The 22,222-nt window shown below is 31.9% G+C and overlaps 1 protein-coding gene across 1 annotated transcript; it reads left to right on the top strand.

The window, feature by feature from the left end:
• Window positions 1–61: 61 nt before the first annotated feature.
• LOC143067891 (cilia- and flagella-associated protein 36-like) lies at window positions 62–13,018 on the top strand. The gene is made up of 8 exons (XM_076241500.1): window positions 62–206; window positions 5,436–5,500; window positions 6,228–6,338; window positions 6,753–6,958; window positions 7,561–7,696; window positions 9,655–9,840; window positions 10,435–10,560; window positions 12,599–13,018. Exons 1-8 carry the CDS (start codon window positions 107–109, stop codon window positions 12,875–12,877), a joined length of 1,209 nt encoding a protein of 402 aa, XP_076097615.1. The 5' UTR covers window positions 62–106; the 3' UTR covers window positions 12,878–13,018.
• Window positions 13,019–22,222: the final 9,204 nt, after the last annotated feature.

The raw sequence follows: 22,222 nt of genomic DNA, 5'->3' as shown, positions 1-22,222 counted from the left end.
CATATTTTTCCAGAACAAAATAATCTGTAAGAAGTGTTCACAACACCGCTTAGATTCTCGGGTAACTACGCGAGACTTCCTTGTTGACAAGCACTCTTTTTCCAAAATGGCTAGGTCAGACTGGGTCTACGATGAACTTCTTACATTTCTTGGCAATCCATTATTTCAGGTTCCAGTTTTAACCTTCATGGAAGCAAATTGTATAAGTATGTATTTTTTCAGACAGTCACCATAGTTGTAGGAATAAAAACTAAGTTTAATCCAGTAATTACGTTCCTCTGTTCATTTTGTGAACTTCAACTTGTCTTGTGTTGTAAATGAACGAAAAACCAACAAAGAGACACAAAGATTAAATGAAATTTCCTGTTTTAGTGTTTAACCATTACACCTTATCTCTATTCCTGACTGACCTGGCCGCTTGAACTTTTGACCTCATGCAACAATCACTTTTCCATTTGTGGCATCAAAATTTTACGGTAACCTGTGTGATATCCAGTAATGTCGGACAAATAGCAATAAGGTGTATGGCAATGCCCCATGTAACTAGTCGCCCAAAGCTGTTTTGCCAGACAAGCTGAAGCAGGAATGCTCGTCCCATGTAAAAAATAGATATTAGCCCTTCCAAAATAGATGAGCCGTTTCGTTGATTCTGGAGGCAGATAGGTAGGTAAAACTCACATAAATAGAGACATAAATGAAAAATGAACAAATTCAGGTCCTATTTATATTGATCCAATGCTGTCATGATAATGGACATCATACTAAACTTCGAAATTTATAAAAGAAACTAAAATTAAAAGTCATACAAGACTAACAAAGGCCAGAAGCTCCTGACTTGGGACAGGTGCAAAACTGCAGTTGGGTTAAACATGTTTTTTGAGATCTCAATCCTCCCCCATACCTCAAGCCAATGTAGAAAAAACAAACACACAACAATATGCATGTTTAAAATATTGTCACTTTTTTTTCAACATTTGCATTATACTATCAAATTACTAACAACATTGAACAAGCGGGACATATCTTTGTTTATTATCATATATACTCAGGGGCGGATCCAGGATATTATATAGTGAGCCGAATACACAAGCTAACATCCTAAGTGAACAATTTAAAAAGGCTTTTACTACCGAAGATACATCCTCTATGCCAAATAAAGGTACTAGTCCCCACCCCACTATGCCAGACATATTTATTAGTAATAATGGCTTATTAAAGTTACTTAAACACTTAAATCCACACAAAGCCACTGGCCCTGATAATCTGCCAGCATATTTTTTACATAATTTTGCAGAAGAATTGTCTCCATTTTTGACATTCTTTTTCGAAAAATCTATTGATACTGGTAAAATCCCAAATGATTGGAAGCAGGCTAATGTTGTACCAATATTTAAAAAAGGTGACAAGCATAACACTAATAATTATAGACTAGTTTCATTAACTGCAATATGTTGCAAAATTCTAGAACACATTTTAACAAGCAACATAAGGAAACATCTTACAATTAATAATATATTAAATGATAGTCAACATGGGTTTAGAAGTAAAAGGTCTTGTGAAACCCAACTTATCATCAGCATACAAGATCTTGCAAAATCATTGGGATATGGTAACCAAATAGATGTCATACTTTTAGATTTTTCCAAAGCTTTTGATAAAGTCCCCCATCAAAGATTAGCCCAGAAATTAGAATTTTATGGTATTAGAAATCAAAATTTAAATTGGATAAATGACTTTTTAGCTGACAGGCAACAGCAAGTACTCTTAAATGGTGTTAAATCTTCAAAATTAGCTGTTGACTCTGGTGTGCCTCAGGGAACAGTTTTAGGTCCAACAGTATTTTTACTCTTTATTAATGACCTACCCGAACATGTAACTTGCAATGCAAGACTTTTTGCAGATGACTGTTTATTGTATAGAAATGTAAATAATAGTTCTGATGCACAATTACTTCAAAAAGATTTATCTAGTTTAGTAAAATGGGAAGAGGACTGGCAAATGAATTTTAATCCTGAGAAGTGTTATGTAATTCATATTTCTAAAAAAAGTAAACCTTCCTCTTTTGATTATATATTGCACAATCATGTTTTAGAAGCAGTAAAAGACAGTAAATATTTAGGCGTAACTATAAGCCATGATCTTGATTGAGGAACACATATAAACAATATTACTTGTAAGGCAAATAAAACCTTAGGTTTTCTTCGTAGGAACCTGAAAAACTGCACACTTAAGGTTAAAAACCTTAAATACACATCACTTGTCCGTCCAGTCGTCGAATACTCTTCCCCTGTCTGGGATCCGTACAAAAAACAACACATCACTCAGGTTGAGCAGGTACAGCGTAAGGCAGCAGGTTTGTCTTCAATGATTATAAAGACAGATCACCTGGTGCAGTTTCAAACTTAATTAAATCTTTGGAATGGGAAAATTTAGAAATAGGAAGGAAAAAAGCTAGATTAACTATGCTGTATAAAATAAATTGGGGGTTAGTGGAAGTTCCTAAGGACAATTTAACAATATCTGATAGACGTACTAGGGGGAAACATAAATTTAGGCAAATATCTACAAATAAAGATTTCTATAAATTTTCATTCTATCCTCGCACTATTTCGGACTGGAACTCACTACCTGAAGCAATAGGTATGTCTGACACCCAGGAATCCTTCAAAAGTGGCATATCCACTCTAACACTTGAAGGATCCACAACAACTTATTAAACTACAAAGCCACTGTACATAATGTATATATGTTATTGTTAACGATTTTTCTTTGTCATATTATTTTTAAATTAAGTCCATATGCACATAGCACACAAGTTCCGGGAAGTTTTACACTCCTACCTAGGAGTCTACTCCCGTATTCGGAAGAAGAAGAAGAAGATTTCCAGTTAGGGGGTGGGGGAGCGAGAAATTTTTGGAGTTTTTTTTTTAGGTAAAATTATTGAAATATTCTTCTAAAGGGGTGACATGTAGATATCTCGAACTATTGTGTGTTAAAATTAGTGAGGAATTAAAGTATCAAGCTGAAACCACCTTAATCCACACCTGACAACAATCTACAGATAAACATGCAGACAGAAGGATGCAAAGTGAGACGAGACAGATCACAATTGCTCACCTGACCAATATATTTTTCAAACGAAAAGTTCTACTTTTACCAGCGATTTTTAATTGTCCTTTCGTACTATCTGTTTTTTGATTTTCGGAGGTCGTGCCAGACTTTACTGTGTTCGCCAAAAACAACTAAAATCAGAATGAGATGCATTTGCGCAGTTATATTTATTTTCTTGGGATGCCAAGCATACAGTAATACGGTACAGAATTCGACTAAATATTTAGGTTGCAAGTGAGAAATAAATATAGACACAGAGATACAAATTAATAAACTAACCTTTCGCTTGAAACAGTATTTCTATCTTTCATTACGGATATTATAAAAGAATCTCACCTGCGGACTGTTTTCTTGACTGTGTCATGATGAAATTGTGAAAGTGAGTAAGGGATGATTTGAAACTTTGATTATCAAACAAATTGATTATAAATTCCGCAAATACAATGTAACATTTGTTTTTACTTTTAACTTCTAAAAACCTATTATATTTGTCATCAAACGCAGCTTTGCATTTGACACCTCCCTTTGAAATTACTTACAGAACTTTAATAAAGCATAGGTCAGTTGATTAGTAATCACGTTGATTCTGTTAAACTGACTGTTTTATATACTTTGAATGTTAAAAAAGATTAAATGGTCTCTTCTGATACTTAAATATGTTGAAGTCAACCCATTCTTTGCAAATTTTAGGGGTGCGCACACCCCTGCCCAAATCCCCCCCTGATACTGTACTTTCAAAGTTGTAATTTGAAGTCAATATTTGAACAGTGAATTTATACATTTGTATCATTTTTAAATCAAAATCACTGTTAAAACTGTACTTCATTTATTTAAAACCTCAGTTCTAAAGTGATATGGAGGTACATTCTGTACTGGAAACATGTGATGTTAATGTTTTCAAAAATTTATTGATAAACAAATGAACTCAATAAGCAAATAATGAATTTGAAAATTTGTTGAACAGGTTTTTTCCAAAGTAAAGCAAGTGTTTGATCTTTCTTTACTGATTTAACCAAATCAAATGTTTGATTCAAATTTTGGATCCATGGGGGCAAAGCTCTCTTTTCAAAAATCTAAATCTGCCAAATTGATTAGTTTAAAGCTAAATTGGAATGTATATTTAGAACAACTGGACTCTCTATAAAACCTGACTTTGGTTACATCTTCTGACATCAGACTCGGACATCTTTTGGACTGAATTTTAATGTGCGTATTGTTATTCGTTTACTTTTCTACATTGGCTAGAGGTATAGGGGGAGAGTTGAGATCTCACAAACATTTTTGCGCCTGTCCCAAGTCAGGAGCCTCTGGCCTTTGTTAGTCTTGTATTATTTTAATTTTAGTTTCTTGTGTACAATTTGGAAATTAGTATGGCGTTCATTATCACTGAACTAGTATATATTTGTTTAGGGGCCAGCTGAAGGATGCCTCCGGGTGCAGGAATTTCTCGCTACATTGAAGACCTGTTGGTGACCTTCTGCTGTTGTTTTTTTTTTTTTTCTATGGTCGGGTTGTTGTCTCTTTGGCACATTCCCCATTTCCATTCTCAATTTTATTGCTAATTTAAAAAATATACAGGTAATAACATGTCAAAATTCTGATATCAGATTTTGCATTTGTTCCAGGAATATTTCCTGAAAACTATTTTCAGTTAATACGTCAAACACAATAAATAAATTGAAAATAGCTCCAACAGATATAAAATGTCAGGCTTTTATGTTTTCCCCTGACATAAAATGCAAATATCAAGTTTATTACATAATAAAAGTAGCAAAATTATACAATAGCTATTATATTAATAGAATTGAATTAATTATCCAGACACAATCATTAATGAATCTAATCAGGTAATTCTGTCATGTCTGTTTTACAAGTATTGATTTTAGAGACAAATAATTATATAAGCTTTGGTATTGACTCTGTACACAAAATCATACTTATTATTATTAAGTCATGAATTATTATAGCTATGCCTACACAAAATCTGTTAGCCATAAGATATTGATAGTGCAGATACATTGAAAATTATTTATCTGATTTTGTGTATTAAAATCCAATGTTTATTCTCATTGTAATTTGAAAAACTACATATAAAGTAAACATTGTAAGGTATAAAAAAATTGAAGATGTGGTATAATTTCCAATGAAACAACTCTCAACCAGAGACCAAATGGCATAAAATTTAACAACTAATTGTCATTGTACAGCCTTCAACATTGAGCAAAACACATGGCACATTACATGTTACGAAAAAATGTTACAATAATAAATTGTACCTAATTATAATGGTTGGTACTTAACAAGCAGCTATGATTTCTTTTCAGTTTTTGACCCCAGTATAGAAGACTGTAAGGAGTACAGAGAACAGCATACATCATATCATGATTTGGTAAGATTTATATCACTACAATGAAACCTGTCTATACAATCAGAAACTCTGGCATTTCTAAAGATCAGTATTACATGTATTTGGTTTAAACATTTTCACTGTAAATGAAGTGAATTATGAAAATGATATTTACAGTGACTGAAAGGATAGTGGTAGAAAGACGAGGAAAGAAAAGAATTCTTGTATTGTTCAAGTGCAATTTATTCAAATGAACAAATTTGAAAAATAAAAACTTTTGTTTCTTCAAATCAGTGTGGGGTTTTAGATAGTACAGCCAGCAAAAAATGACTGTTCTTTTAGATAGATAATGAATTTATATTTATTTTCTTTTTACATAAAAGATGTTTTGGAGTTTTCAATGATCTTCAATAAGCAATAATACATCTATATTTAATTTAATGCATAAGACAAAGGGCTAAGTAACCTCAATAGAAGGCAAGGCGCCCCTCCCCCCAAAAAACCCCAACAAAAAACAATATATAAATAAAATATAAAAGGAATTGAATAAAAAAGAACAGGATATACATCTGAATGAAAGATTTTTGTTTGCACAAAAAAAGGCATTAAAGTCTCTCATTGTATATTGTGTTTTATAAAATATGTGCCAGATAATTTATTTATTTATAGATAAAGAATATACATGATGTTAACAAGATGAATTGATTATGATATTGGTAATTGTTTGAAAGAAATTATTATTTAAAGAAAATATCTGTTTGATTTTCAGATAAACACATTGTTAGATGGCTTTAGGAAGGATTCAAAACTGTCTCATGAAGATATCATCAATGCATTTAAAGAAATGAATGCCAAAGATGATCTTAAAGAAATATTTCAGGTACATAATGTTTTCTTTATGGGTTAGATTTTTTGTTTTATTATAAGCTTACTTAAAGGTAGGCTAGCGCTATTCTCATCACTTTGGGTCTGTCAACTGTTCAGTAAGCGGAATAAGACAATGACATGAGTCAATATTGTCCAAATCATAAGTAAAACTCCTGAAAAGTAGTTATTTACATTTAGATCATATTGCTAAGTATTCTTCTGCTATTCATATTTGATATTTGCAATTTCTCTGTATCTACTATAGTTTTTGCAAAAACACTAAAAGTTGATAAAAATCATCATTCGTTAGACTTTGACATCATGTATATCCATGATTTTTTTTAAGAGCTTCTGTATCAAGTAAGAAATAATTAAATATAACAACAGAATATGAACTATTAAGATATTTTTATTTTATTGTTTTCAGGTGATATTTGAAATGGTTTTAGCAATGGATGATTTTAGTATGTTTGTTAGAATAATGACTTTAAAAAATATTGAGCTCCAAGAGCAGGTATTAAGAATGATGGCTAAGACTACAGGCAGTATACCAGATAGTTTTACAACCGCTCCACCAAAAAAAGCAAAAACTGCAGAAGAGGCAGAGGAAGAACTTCTGGCTAAAGTTATGGAGTAAGTAATATTCAGGGGTACTATTCCAAATCTTTTGTGTGTCAATCAGGCCAATCAGGATTTCTTGTCATAAGTCTCAACTATGTTTCTAAACCTATAAAAAACAGAGTTCAGGGTAAAAATTAAGAAATGGTGAACTTAGGTCTTGGATATAGATATTGAGGTGCATTACAACCCTTCACTCACTCCTCTTATTTTGGGTCATAGGCCAATATGATGAATTAAAAATTAACACCTTCTTAGCTTTGCATACTGGGTAATTAAATTCAACTATATTAGGCTTGTAGAATGATTATTTACTTATTATGTATAACATTATAAATAACAACATTATATTATAGATAATGATACTGCATCAACATAATGATTGGACCTTGTTTGTATTTTAAGAGATGCTGGAAATTTGATAACTAGAATTTTAATTTTGAAATGATGACATAGAATTTTTTGGTGAAGTGTATGGGAAGATTTGAATAAAAAAACTGCAGGAAAAATTGAATTGCTTTTCAAAAGCATTCAGTTCAAAGAAGTTGAATATTTACTCATATGAATGGATTGTTCTTTGTAAAAATAACTTATGACCTGCATCATTTTTCATATAGACAGTCAAAAAAAGAATATGAAATTGAAGAAAAGAAGAGAAAAACTATGGAAAAAGAGGAATTAGCAAATGTTATGGTATTAGAACAGAACAGATTACAAAATGAAAAAGTAAAAGAACACAAAAAATATGAACAGGTAAAGTATTTCATTTATTACTATTAAATAATTCATTATCAGGAAAAATCAAAACCAACTTGGCACAGCCCAGTATTCTGTCATGTACATTATTTTCTATCCTGTATATGGACAAAGTATTCTCAATTTTTACTTGATAACATTTTTGTTCGCTTTGGAGATTCCGTATATCGTCAAGTTATTGGAATTCCAATGGGGACTAACTGTGCACCACTTATTGCGGACCTGTTTTTGTATTGTTATGAGTTCAATTTATGACTAAAATTAGCAAAGACCCATCAAAACAACATCTGATACAAATTTTAACAATACTTTTAGATATTTGGATGATATATTGGCTCTAAATAATGACGACTTCAGTATGTATACTAAAGAAATTTATCCTGTAGAACTTACTTTAAATAAAGCTAATGATAACAATGACCACTGCCCTTTCCTCGATCTTGATATCTATATCATAAACGGGAAGCTTAATACAAAAATTTATGATAAAAGAGATGATTTTTCATTTCCTATTGTTAATTATCCATTTTTAGATGGTGACGTTCCCTTGTCACCATCTTATGGTGTTTATATATCTCAACTTGTACGATTCGCTCGTGTATGTAACAATGTATTAGATTTTAGCGAGAGAAATTTATGTATTACTGAAAAATTATTACACCAGGGTTTTCGATATCACAAACTGGTCAAAACATTTACTAAATTTTATCACCGGTATAAGGAAATAATTCGTAAATATAACTCAACATGCAGACATCTTATACGTTCAGGTATTTCACATCCAAAATTTTATGGAAATATTCTTTATAAAGCACAAAAATGTCAGTATTCTCCTTAGAAACTAACAAAACCTTTAAATAGACTTATTAAAAGGGGATATAGTTACGATACTGTTGTCAGGTCATTAAAGATTGCATATTTTGGATTTAACATTGATTCACTGATAGGGTCTTTGCATCGGAACTAAACACATTTATTTCTAAAAAAACAGTTGTTGGCATGACACGGGTTATGTTCTTCTCATATATTTTATGATAGTATGATACTAAACCCCTAACGGGAGGGATTGTACCTGATATTCATATGATGAAGACATAATCTTTCAATCAGTTTAATTGAGGTCTGGAGCTGGCATGTCAGTTAACTGCTAGTAGTCTGTTGTTATTTATGTATTATTGTCATTTTATTTATTTTCTTTTGTTACATCTTTTGACATCAGACTCGGACTTCTCTTGAACTGAATTTTAATGTGCGTATTGTTATTCTTTTACTTTTCTACATTGGCTAGAGGTATAGGGGGAGGGTTGAGATCTCATAAACATGTTTAACCCCGCCGCAATTTTGCGCCTGTCCCAAGTCAGGAGCCTCTGGCCTTTGTTAGTCTTGTATGATTTTAAATTTTAGTTTCTTGTGTATAATTCGGAGTTTAGTATGACGTCCATTATCACTGTACTATTATGCATATTTTAGGGGCCAGCTGAAGGACACCTATGGGTGCGGGAATTCTCGCTACATTGAAGACCCATTGGTTGCCTTCGGCTGTTGTTTGCTCTATGGTCGGGTGGTTGTCGCTTTGACATATTCACCATTTCCTTTCTCAATTTTATCAAGGTGATATTTAAAAAAAAATCTTGGACCACTTACTAATGATAGTGCATTAGATTAGAAAGGAGAAAATATATTACATAATATATTCATCTTCAGGAGGCAATTGATAAGGGGGAGTGAAATATATTGAGAGGCTTCATATGACATTGAGCGTCCTCATATCCAGCACACATAAAATGTTTGAACAAAATAATCGAATTGAACTTTGGTGTATAGGACCCAACCATTTGATAAAATCTATATTCAGATAGTGATGTTTTAGATATTTAATGATCATTTTTCATTCATCATAATTAGAATATTAGAGTCTTTGAATGTGAAATCAACTTAATATCTTGTTTTTCCAGGCAATTCAAGACTTATCTCAGGGATCAACACCAACCAAACCTGTCCAAGATAAATTGATTGCCTTAAGTATATCTCAACCAAAACCACAGGCTACACAGCCAACCCAACCACAACCGGTGGCACAACCTGTGACCAGCAAGCCACCACCAGCAAAACCAGTAAAGCAAACAGACTTGAAAGCAGCGGTAAGAAATATGTTTTTGCGCAAATGGGCAAATATGAGATAATGCCATTATTTGGTGTTTGTAACATCATAGCTCATATGTCATCTAACTTTTTCAAACCATCTTCTTCTCTGAAACTGCTGAAATAAACCAATTTGGACACAAATTTCATCTTGATGTCATTAAAAAAAGATACATAATTTGATGTCTGATTTAAATTACAAATGACTGAAATGAAATTCCTGATTTTCGTCAATTTTCCATGTACCAAGATCAAACTTTTTTTCATCAGGATTTTTTTTAAGGTTTACGTGAAATTTACATATGCGGAAAAAGTTTGTGGGAATCAATAAAATTTCCTTTATAAAAAATAATCAAATATTTCATCAACTGATGAAACAGCTAGGATTTGTGAATGCCTGTTAAAGTACGAATTGATGCAAATTCAGGTTCTCCCCATGGTGAATTGAATCTGGATGTGTTTTTAATTCCATAATTCTTTCAATTTTAATGCAGTATCATACAACTTGATATGTGTGATTTTATGAATAGTTATTTTAAGGCAGATCTCATGACTTGACATGTTTTTAATTTTATATTTTCCTGTTATTTTAGCCATCAGTTATTGTAACACCTAGTAGAGATAATGTGTCTAGTTCAGAAGCTGCTGCTAACTGGTTAGCACAAGCTAAAACAGATATACCATCTAGTTCCAATGCTGCTAACTTAAATGCTGCTCATGTAAGTTTTGGTCACCATGCATTTAGAACTTATTATCCATTTTGTGGTATAGTGTTCATTTTAAAAGGAGTAAGTGGATATTGATTGTCATTCTCACTGCTGTTTTTAAGATTTAAGATTTCTATTTGATACATAGTTGTGAAAGTAGAGTTTTCAAATAACGTTTCACTAATTTGCATGTAGTGTTCCTTTCCCTTTTTTTTTTGAATATTTATTAATTTTCAAATGGGTGACTTTATTTAGATTTATCAGTTCCTATAAAATCTTTATGGTAGGTATTACAAATTACTAAAAAAAAAAAAGGGATATCTAATTCTATATTCATGCAGTTATATGGTAGTTAAACTAGAGTACTTAAAAAGGGATATCCATCTCCATATACAGTCAAACCTGGGTAAACTGGACCCTGAATAAACCGGATTCCTGTCTATTCTGGTCAAAAATTAAAGTCCCAAAATTCCCTATTCATAACCTTTGCAAAAATACCCTCTATAAACCGGTCCCTGTGTATTCCGAATTCCGATCTCATTAGGAAGTCCCATTACACTTAATTGCATTATTAAATACCTGTCAAAACCAGTCTGTTTAATTTATTTAACTGTACATCATGATAAAGTATTGATCGATGTCTATCAACACAAATTTGTTTACACAAGAGGGTCCTTACGGGTATTAAACTAGCGAGGCGTTAAACGGTGAACTTCTTATAGTGAATTGTTTTTATAAACAATCTTAAGTGGTCATTAAAATAATTTAGTTCAAATAAGAATGGAGACTTTATGTACGCCTAAAAAGAGAAAAAAAGATTTTGATAACAATCTTAATACACCGTTGCCGAAAAGTCTTGCACAGAACTTACATTGAAACTAAAGTACGATCTTATAACGGAATATGAAAAAAACACCTAAGCCAACACAAAAAGATCCTGCATTACAGTTTGGGATTGGCAAGACAATGTTTCAGACATTTTAAAGAAAAGTGGTGAATATAAAACGGTTTACGAGGACAACACAACATCTGCAAGAAAACGACATGATACTGGAAGTAAATACGGAGAGCTAAATGACTTAGTGTTTCAGTGGTTCAAGCAAGCTAGAGCAAAAAACATTCCGTTGAGTGAGCCAATTATTCAGGAAAAGGAATAAGAATTGGCAGAAACCCTGGATTTGACTGATTTTAAGGCATCAAATGGGTGGTTAGAAAGCTGGCGTTCAAAATTTTCGATTGGCTTTTTTAAAGTTTGCGGTGAAAGTGCTGATGTCGATCAAAGTGTAGTGGACGGAAAATATTGTCAGGGATTACACACCTGAAAATGTGTTTAATGCAGATGAAACGGGTTTATTCTTTAAAGCATTACCGGACAAAACACTTGGCCAAAAAGGGGAAGCATGCAAGGTGGAAAATTAGCTAAGGAAAGAATAACAGTGATGCTAGCATGCAGTAGCACAGGAAAAAAGTTACCACCGTTAGTGATTGGCAAGGCAAAGAAACCAAGATGTTTTAAAAACATAAACGTTAACAATTTGCCTGTCATTTGGCAATCTAGCAAAAAAGCGTGGATGACAACTTCCATTTTTACCGAATGGATACAGCAGATTAATAAGAAAATGAAATCTAAAAAGAGAAAAATATTATTGTTTCTTGACAATGCAACATCGCATTCTGATTCAGTTACACTAAGTAACGTGACGAATAAATTTTTCCCACTGAACACTATGTCTAAACTTCAGCCTTTAGATCTTGGGATTATTCGTGCATTCAAAGCCAGATACAGAAAGCATATAATAAAACATGTCAGAACAAAGATCGACAATTGCACTGGCAACACTTCTCTGACAAAAGAAATTAATGTTCTTGATGCTGTTCATTGGATTCTTAGTCCTGTAGCTGGCCGGTTTATACAGGTTTTACTGAATATGTAGTTATATAATAGTTAAACATAAAGTACTTAAAAGGAAATATCTATGTGATTAGTTTTATCCACAATTGGTGCTTATATTTTAAGAATTAAACTAAATGACTGTTTTTAACCTTTTAGGCTGCTTTATCTAAACTAAGTCCTGATGAATTAAAGCAAAGACAAGAATATTTAAAACAACAAAGAGACAAATTGGTTGCAATGAAAAAAAAGGAAAGAGAAAAACAGCTTTTAGCTGCAGAACAAACACAACCACAAAGACCTGTATCAGCACGAAATGCTAGATCAGCATTACAAGGGGATCAACAGAAGAAAGTTGATCCAGAAGAGGAGAAAAAATTAGCAATGAGAAAAGCCATAGCTAATAGACTTAAATCAGAACTATTAGGAAATAATTGATGCTTGTTTCCTGAACCATTTTTAATGGTAATTAATGTTGTGGTATAATTATATGTAATATTCTGTTTGTGAAGTTCTATTCCTTGCTGTAACTGTCCAATGGGTAAATGTACCTTTAAGTTTATATACTATTGTGAAATACAATTATTTGAATGAATCGAAACCTAGATTATCCCTTACATTGAAATCTAGTGTCATTAGACTAACAATCTTTCACTGTATAAGTTGAGTTATGTGGAAAAGGGGCTATATGCTATTAAAATTGGACAACATGGCATGTGGAAATCACACAAAGTCTTGAAATTTGAAACCTATATGTGAAAAAATAACAGAGCATACTCATCTAAAGAGATATTTACAAAGAAAGAGTAGCTTAAATGTTTCTATTAGCTTGCAAAAAGTATTTCAGTGCTCCATGTTAATTTAACAAATATATTCCTTACGTTTACTTAATTTTGCTAAATTCCTTTAATTCAAATTGTGTATTTGGATAATTTAAATGGCTAAAAAAAAAACCAAAAACAAACCTGTTTCAAGTAGATTGTTACTTGTAAAATTAAACTCAGGTTCTGATATTCCCTCCTCAATAGGTCAGTAAGAGAAAAGTGCATGCATGTTGAAATAAGACAATAGTTATATTTATATTGTTCATCACTTCAATTCCAACAATTAAATACTCAAATCATGAAAGGCAATTGTTTGAAATGCTATGCAAAACTTGTATACAAAGAATAAAGATTTTGGTATTGAATTAGTTCTTGTTCTCATAATTTAGTAGACATTTTATTGATTTTTTTCCAATCAAAAGATAATTAAGTTACTATGTTCATATAAGACGATAACAACATTTGAAATTAACTGTTTATCACTTTTATGTACATTTGCATAATTGAGATACAATGGTTCTTTTTGTGCAGCTTGTATCTTCTGTTTTTCATTTTCAACTTTGGTATAAGATGTTCAAAAAGTAGGGCCTTCTAGCCAGATAACTAATACATAAGTCTGACCATGAGTGTTGCCTGAAACTATGTAATTGTGAGATACACAAGATATGAAATGTTTTACAAAACAATCCACAATTCAATATGTAAAATGCAATTGACAAATAAATCTTTGGATAACTATTTTTATGCCCCACCTACGATAGTAGAGGGACATTATGTTTTCTGGTCTGTGCCTCCGTTCGTCCGTCCGCTTCAGGTTAAAGTTTTTGGTCAAGGTAGTTTTTGAAGAAGTTGAAGTCCAATCAACTTGAAACTTAGTACACTTGTTCCCCATGATATGATCTTTCTAATTTTAATGCCAAATTATAGTTTTGACCCCAATTTCATGGTCCACTGAACATAGAAAATGATAGTGCGAAGTTCAGGTTAAAGTTTTTGGTCAAGGTAGTTTTTGATGAAGTTAAAGTTACATCAACTTGAAACTTAGTACACATGTTCCCTATGATATGATCTTTCTAATTTTTAAAGTTTTTACCTCAATTTCACGGTCCACTGAACATAAAAAATGATAGTGCGAGTAGGGCATTCGTGTACTATGGACACATTCTTGTTATATCAATTTTATTTTGGACATAAATATAAAAGAGAATGTTTTATGAATGGTATCTTCAAGTAATGGGAAATGCTAGAACATCTCTCTTCCACAGTATGGTGTTATAATTTACATTCCATTTGTGTTCTTTATAATTTTAACCTTATTTTCCTTCATTCATATATTCTTCTATTCATTTGAACTCTATAATATATTCAGCTACTTATTAGGTAAATCATATTGTACATTTTTCTTTTCTGAATTGCCATAAATCATATGTGATTGAATTATATTTATACTTTTTGTTACCAGTAGTATGTTTATTTGTTTAAAGTGCTATTAATCAAACTTTTGTGTAAATTATGTTTGTTATTATTTTATCATTTGTCTAACATTATGGTTGTTAGTTATAGATGCTCCTAAAATACACCTATAATGCTATATTTTTTTTTAGTTTAAAGGATGTTGAGTTAGTAAGAATATGTCTATATCTATTGATCATGAACTGTAAACCGCTCAGATTGTGTATATGCTAGTACATACTGTAACAAAGAAATCAATTGTAAAAATCTCATGACAAAAACATCTATAATATTATTTAAACTTAATAAATGCATCAAAATATTTTTCCATACAATTAATTTGTAACAGTTTTTTTGATTGGACATTATATCCATAATTTTTCTGTTGGATTGCTCTGTACAATGTCAAAAGTAGTGTTAATGACAAAATTCGTTTGAGACTTGGTTTAGTAATTGCATTTCAATAGGAATAACTATATGTATTTTATACTTAGACACATTAATCATAGATTTTAGTTTTCAAAATATCTGTTCTCAGTTTAAAAGTTGCATTATAAAAAATGCAATGCAATTATTCCTTAATAAGAAATAGCTAGAAAAGGAAAGTGTATAATTACCAATTACAATCATGCATGGGATGGATTCTAAGAATTCTATTGATTTAAAAGTGTATAGCACAAATTTACCAGTCTTGTTCAAAGGAATAATTAAAAAACCCATATCAACCACTTGTGCAATATAAACATTTTCTGTAAATACATGCAATACTTCAACTTTCAAGAAGATTTGGAGGGAATGTATCATGAAGTTCATCTTTTTGTACTTTTGACAGTAGCATTATTGTAGTTTTCTTACATGATTTATTTCTGTACATGTAGTACGTATATTTCATTGCCTCTTTCTTGGTGCTACTGGAATCTTTGTGCAGGTTTAGTTTTGTCTTCTTTTGTGAAATAAAGGTTGAGACACTACTGTATGTAATTAATGACCTATAGTTGATTGACTTATGTGGATTATACAAGTTCTGCTAAAGAGAATTTTAAAATTGATATTCACCATTATTGTTTAGTTCCTAATCATGGCAAAATTAAGGCACTTCATTTTTCTTGATGAATATTTCTGAAAGGATTTTGTTCCTTGTTTAACTTTTCATCCAGTCATCAAATAGCATTGCCTAATTAAAGTAAATATTTTAGTTTGAATGTTCATCCATTCATTATAAAATTAGCATTTCCTAAACTAGAAATCTCTAGAATGGCATTTTGCACTACTGTTTATTTTTTTCTAACAAATGAATTTCGGTTTATTTAAAGATCTATTTTTGGTGTTAAAATATATGGGCATAGTTTTTGTCGAGCCTGCAACTTTTGTTGCAGAAAGCTCGACATAGGGATAGTGATCCGGCGGCGGCGGCGGCTACGGCGGCGGCGTTAGCTAACTTTTTAAAAGCTTTATATTTTAGAGGGTGGAAGACCTGGATGCTTCATACTTTGTATATAGATGCCTCATGTTACCAAGTTTCCGTCAGTCACATGTCAAATGTCCTTGACCTCATTTTCATGGTTCAGTGACCACTTGAAAAAAAAGTTCAGATTTTTTGTAATGTTGAATTCTCTCTTATTATTAGTAATAGGATAATTATATTTGGTATGTGCGTACCTTGCAAGGTCCTCATGCCCGTCAGACAGTTTTCACTTGACCTCGACCTCATTTCATGGATCAGTGAACAAGGTTAAGTTTTGGTGGTCAAGTCCATATCCCAGATACTATAAGCAATAGGTCTAGTATATTCGGTGTATGGAAGGACTGTAAGGTGTACATGTCCAACTGGCAGGTGTCATCTGACCTTGACCTCATTTTCATGGTTCAGTGGTTATAGTTAAGTTTTTGTGTTTTGGTCTGTTTTTCTCATACTTTATGCAATAGATCTACTATATTTGTTGTATGGAATGATTGTAAGATGTACATGTCTAGCGGGCAGATGTCATCTGACCTTGACCTCATTTTCATGGTTGAGTGGTCAAAGTTAAGTTTTTGAGTTTTGGTCTTTTTATCTAATACTATATGCCATAGGTCAACTATATTTGGTGTATGGAAATATTTTATGATCTATATGTCAGTCCCGCAGGTTTTATTTGACCTCGACCTCATTTTCACGGTTCATTGATCAGTGTTAAGTTTTTGTGTTTTGGTCTATTTTTCTTAAACTATAAGTAATAGGTCAACTATATTTGTTGTATGGAATCATTGTTAGCTGTACATGTCTGCCTGGCATGGTTCATCTGACCTTGACCTGATTTTCATGGGTCATTGGTCTTTGTTTAGTTATCTTGGTTAACGCTAAGTTTATGTGAGTTTTTAATAAAGCTTTATACTTAGGACTATCAACATAATATCAATAATTAGTAAAGAAGGCGAGACATTTCAGCGTGTGCACTCTTGTTTACAAAAAGATGTGATGCCTTACCAACAACAATATTGGGGCATTATATTTTCAAGTCGGTGAATCCATACATTTGTTAGTTTTGTCCATTCATCCTGCCCATATCAGAGTTTAAGGTTGGTAAAAGTTTAGTTAGAGTATGTATTGGTCACATCAACTTGCAACTTCATAATAAAATGAATTGTTTTATAAATACAGTTGATTCATTATTATTTTTGAGATACCAATTTCTGTTGGTATAGGGAAACCATAAATTTTAATGTGCAACCAAGTACAAATTATTTATAGGCTTCTATGCATACTTAACAAATCCAGGAAAACACATTTTCCCTCAACCCATGAAAATTGGTGTCTATTAAAATACATGAATCAACAGTATACCAAACAAGGGTTTTGACCAAGATTTCACAGTTGCATTGGGTCCATTTCTCATTTGCTTAAAGTAAAAGGTTGAACACATGATCTCTATATAAATGTTGAAGATGAACATACATTAGTGATGTGGGTCACACTTGGATCCTTTTTGAATGGTTCCACTTTTGTGATTGTCAGTTTCTGAATTGTTATACATGTGTATATTTTTATAGATCTTGTATTTGATGTCAGTGTACTAATTACAAAAGCCTGTGGGAGTTTGATATTAATATTTAAATTTCACTTGCCAGCCTTAAAATGTATATTTTAAGTCCTAATCATTATGCAGGAGACATTTCTTTTTATCGACTTCTTTAATATATTTGTTTTGTTATAATCATGATCATTGTGCTTTGTACTTATCTAACAATGTCAGCAATGTTTATATTTATTATTGATTTTGTTAAGATTCTCACCAATTGTTTCCGTCCTTAGTGATTATCTACTTAGAGTAATACACATATCAATTGTTTTCTTTCTTTATTATGTAACACCATTGTTTTTTATGTGAGGATTTTACACAGATGTTGAAAGGCTTTTACAACCAATAAATTTGTAAATAAATTAAGAAGTGCTATTATGATATAAGTTTTGTTATTTTAGCCATTTCATTAATAAACCCAAGTTTACATATAATAGTACAATATTTTCATTGATAGAAAAAAGTAAAATAACAAAAATAAAAATCTCAATGAAAATTCAAATCAGAAAGTCCCTAGTCAGAAATGATTCATTCATTAGAAGTAAAGGTAGAAGACTACATTAAGTAAATTCCTTTGATATACCTTGTAACCTTTCGTTAAGACTTTAATACCAAAACCTTTATATCAGCGGTATTAAACCATTTAATATTATCCACAGTTTGCAAACAAAAAAAGCAAACTATACATTATTTCCAATCATATTTTTGTTTTGCTTTGACAAAGTCAATAATTTAATTGCAGTTTTATTAGCATTGACTCATATCAATTCCATGGAAATAATTTGGACCTGCTCCCTCTGTAATGGATAATTGACTTAGAAACTTGCATAGTTTACATGTTTAAAGATCACCTCAAAGGGATCAAGTTATGATACCTTTTTAAGTCAATTTATTTGGTATGCAGTTGTTTTTAGCATTGGCTTATCTCATTTCCATTAACAAATTATTTTGCCCTATATTGCATCCTTAGTTATGTAAAAATGAGAATTTGTGGTATAATTTCCATTGGGACACCATAAACCTTCAACACTGAGCAAAACCCATACTGCATAGCAAGCCAAACAATTCCAACAAGAAAACTAATGGCTTGATTTATGTACAAAGCAATTAATTAACTTAATCAAAGAGCAGATTGCCATTGTTTTCATTGACACATGTATAACTGGATAGTATTATTTTGAAAACTAATTCAACTGCACATGTAAAATGTAATTTCTGTAATCTGAATAGTTACTCAACTTTCAAAATAGCTAATCCCAGATGCAAGTGTATTCATGAACAATGTACTTATTGTGTTTTATTTCTATCAAGTCCAAGTTTACTTTCCACAGCAGTCACTGAGAGTGAGAGGAGGTATTTCACTTCGTATCTTATCACTTATTTTCCTACGTTAATTCTATGAGGAACCCCATTCCTAATTCTTTAAATAATTAATTTCCTTTGAGTCAGTGGGCACACTCCTCTGTTTAAATTGCGATCGTTTTTAATATAATACGAATCGTATTTTGATTTACTTACGGAAGGGAGACAACTCGAAAAGATAGTATGGAAGACCCCATTTCTGCTATAGGGGTGTTGTAGTAACACCTTTACGATGTGGACTACATTTAATTTAAATGATGCATATGATTAAAAAATTATGCAACAACAATAACCCTCAATAGCAGACATACATAGAAAGGATCCCATGAGTTTCAAATTAATCAATGGAGTGGGGAATCCAGAGCAACCATTCAATCTGATACCCCTTGAAGTCAAGAAACAACGCATGCACATAATTACCTAAACAAACCCCAGACTTGTGATTTGGAGCAAGAACGTATATTAAATGTTAATTAAACGACCTAGATGGTTCTCCATTTCTCTATGAGAGCACAATATCAAATATCAGTTTCATAACAGTGACATGTAAGAATCAAAGCCTTAAAGGCTGTAAAAGCAATTGCTGCCATGTTAATGTTTGGGGACTTTTATTTTTCATCCACATATATACAAGAATTAAACCTGACATGAGTGTTGTCTAGTTAAAAGTAAGAAGGTTTTAACTTTATATAAATAAAAGTCTTTAGCAGAAAGTCATTTTTAATATGTTTTATATTTCACAAGGAGACAACACGTTTACCAGGCTAAAGTTGGGGTCAAATATACATGTGCTGAAACATATAACTCAAAAAGAAATCATCATGGATTATCCCCTGGTAGTGTTTGTAACTTCCTTGGCAGTAATTTCCTTTATTGATTTAATTTTAACAATTTTCTTTATTAATTTATATTTAACCATTAACACAAATGATTAAGTTAAAACATTTCAACTTTCCAGACGCAAATGTTAAAAAACGGGAAAGAAATAAAATATCTTACAAGACATAAACATGTAAAGAATAAATGTATATTTCAGCTTAATAAAAATATTTTCATAATGTTACTTTGTCATCATTTTTAAAACTAAGTTCCAAACATTATTGCTCAGTTGATATGTGTCCTTCTGATGCGGTACGAGCACAGGCACTTGTTTCTATCCATAGGAAGGTCGATTATCCATATAAATAGTTTTATATGGATAGTCGACCTTCCTATGGATAGAAACAAGTGCATGTGGGTACGAGATAACTACAATTCTCATGCAATCCCGAAAAGGGGGGTCATCACAGACAAACATGACATTAAATCGTTATCACTGAACTAGTATATATATTGTATAGGGGCCAGCTGAAGGACGCCTCCGGGTGCGAGAATTTTTCGCTGCATTGAAGACCTGTTGGTGACCTTAATTCTGCTGTTGTATGTTTTTCTATGGTCGGGTTGTTGTCTCTTTGACAAATTCCCCTTTTCCATTCTCAATTTTATTATACGAACAAGAACAAACAGCTCTACGTTGCTTTGATATTTATCAATTTTTAGGAAACATTGCGAAAAATGATCTTCAATATTTCGAAAACATGTGAAATAAAATTGCTAACACGGTGGACCGTCGAGTGTCAACAAACGTAGTAGACTTGTTCACTGAAAAGACGAGGATAATGGTTTCATCTGACAAGTCACATTTGTTATGCAAACCCAGTTTTGATCATGATATTTAAAATGACGTACTTTTTTTCAATCTATGTATTAATAAACTAGAAAATTCCAAATTGTAAATATCTCTTCATCTGGACCGACTTGGCATCTACTACGTTTGGACGGGTCCATTTCATTAGTAAGGTGATCGATAAATATTACGGAGTTTTGACAGAAAAGAAAAACGAACTTATTGTTATGTGTTTTCAACAAGGGTTTCGTTCCGCTAAATTATTTGCGCAAATAAAGTTTGTCTATTTTTAGATTACAGGTAATAATTTGACACTATAGTCGCCGTCAGCTGAAATTCGTAGCGGTTATCAGTAAAAATAATCTAAACTATCAATCGCGTTCACTCGAGATATAGTTTTTCACATTCCATTCATAAATTGCAAAAAGAAAAACCACTACTGACCTACCTTTTAAGTGATCGCACTGTAATAATCCTGACCTTCACTTTTTCATAGACGATTTTGAATGGTGGAATCAGCCATTGTTTTTACCGGAAGTGTTTCCGTGGAGTTCAATTTCATAAAATTTGCATAAAGCGCGGGAAACCTTATCACATCAATGAAAGGAACATTTCAGGAAACTGCGTACAGTGACGAATGTCATATGTAAACAAATGATCCTCATAGAAACGAAGATGGCGGAATTACAATGGAAAATATTCTGGAAAATGTGAAGGTCAGGATTATTACAGTGCGATCACTTAAAAGGTAGGTCAGTAGTGGTTTTTCTTTTTGCGATTTATGAATGGAATGTGAAAAACTATATCTCGAGTGAACGCGATTGATAGTTTAGATTATTTTTACTGATAACCGCTACGAATTTCAGCTGACGGCGACTATACGCATTAACCTGTGTAGTGATTTTGATTTTACGATAAATGTATGAATGAACGATAATTTTATGAATGAACAAGAGCACCTGACCTCTTAAAGAAACACAAATTAAACATAAAAAACCGTATTTATTAGGAGATAAATCAGTTAAATTTTCAATACTAAATCAACAACTGAAATGAATCCATATTTTGTTGAAACATCGTACGAACGACGGAAAACGGAATCGCATTTATAAAAATGTACTTTTTTTCACTCGGACTTCTATGTTATTTGATAGTCAAACGGTTGACCCTTTAAATACAAAAATACATCTACAAGAACATATTCTGAAACTTCTTAAATCCACTAACGTTTTTTTAAAGTTTCAAGCTATGTATTGCATTAGAAAACATACATAGGTGTTAAAGAATGACTGACCAGGAGCCTGTTTAACAAAATACTATGGCTTGATCTGGGCGGAGTCTCTGATCTGGGTCACAAAGATGGCCATACGCGACGGCATAAAAGCAATTGCTTTAAAAACTCCACTTCAGTTCTTATATG

Source organism: Mytilus galloprovincialis, chromosome 3, assembly GCF_965363235.1.
Source record: "Mytilus galloprovincialis chromosome 3, xbMytGall1.hap1.1, whole genome shotgun sequence".
NCBI lineage: Eukaryota > Metazoa > Mollusca > Bivalvia > Mytilida > Mytilidae > Mytilus > Mytilus galloprovincialis.
This window is presented reverse-complemented; position numbering and strand designations above follow the sequence as displayed.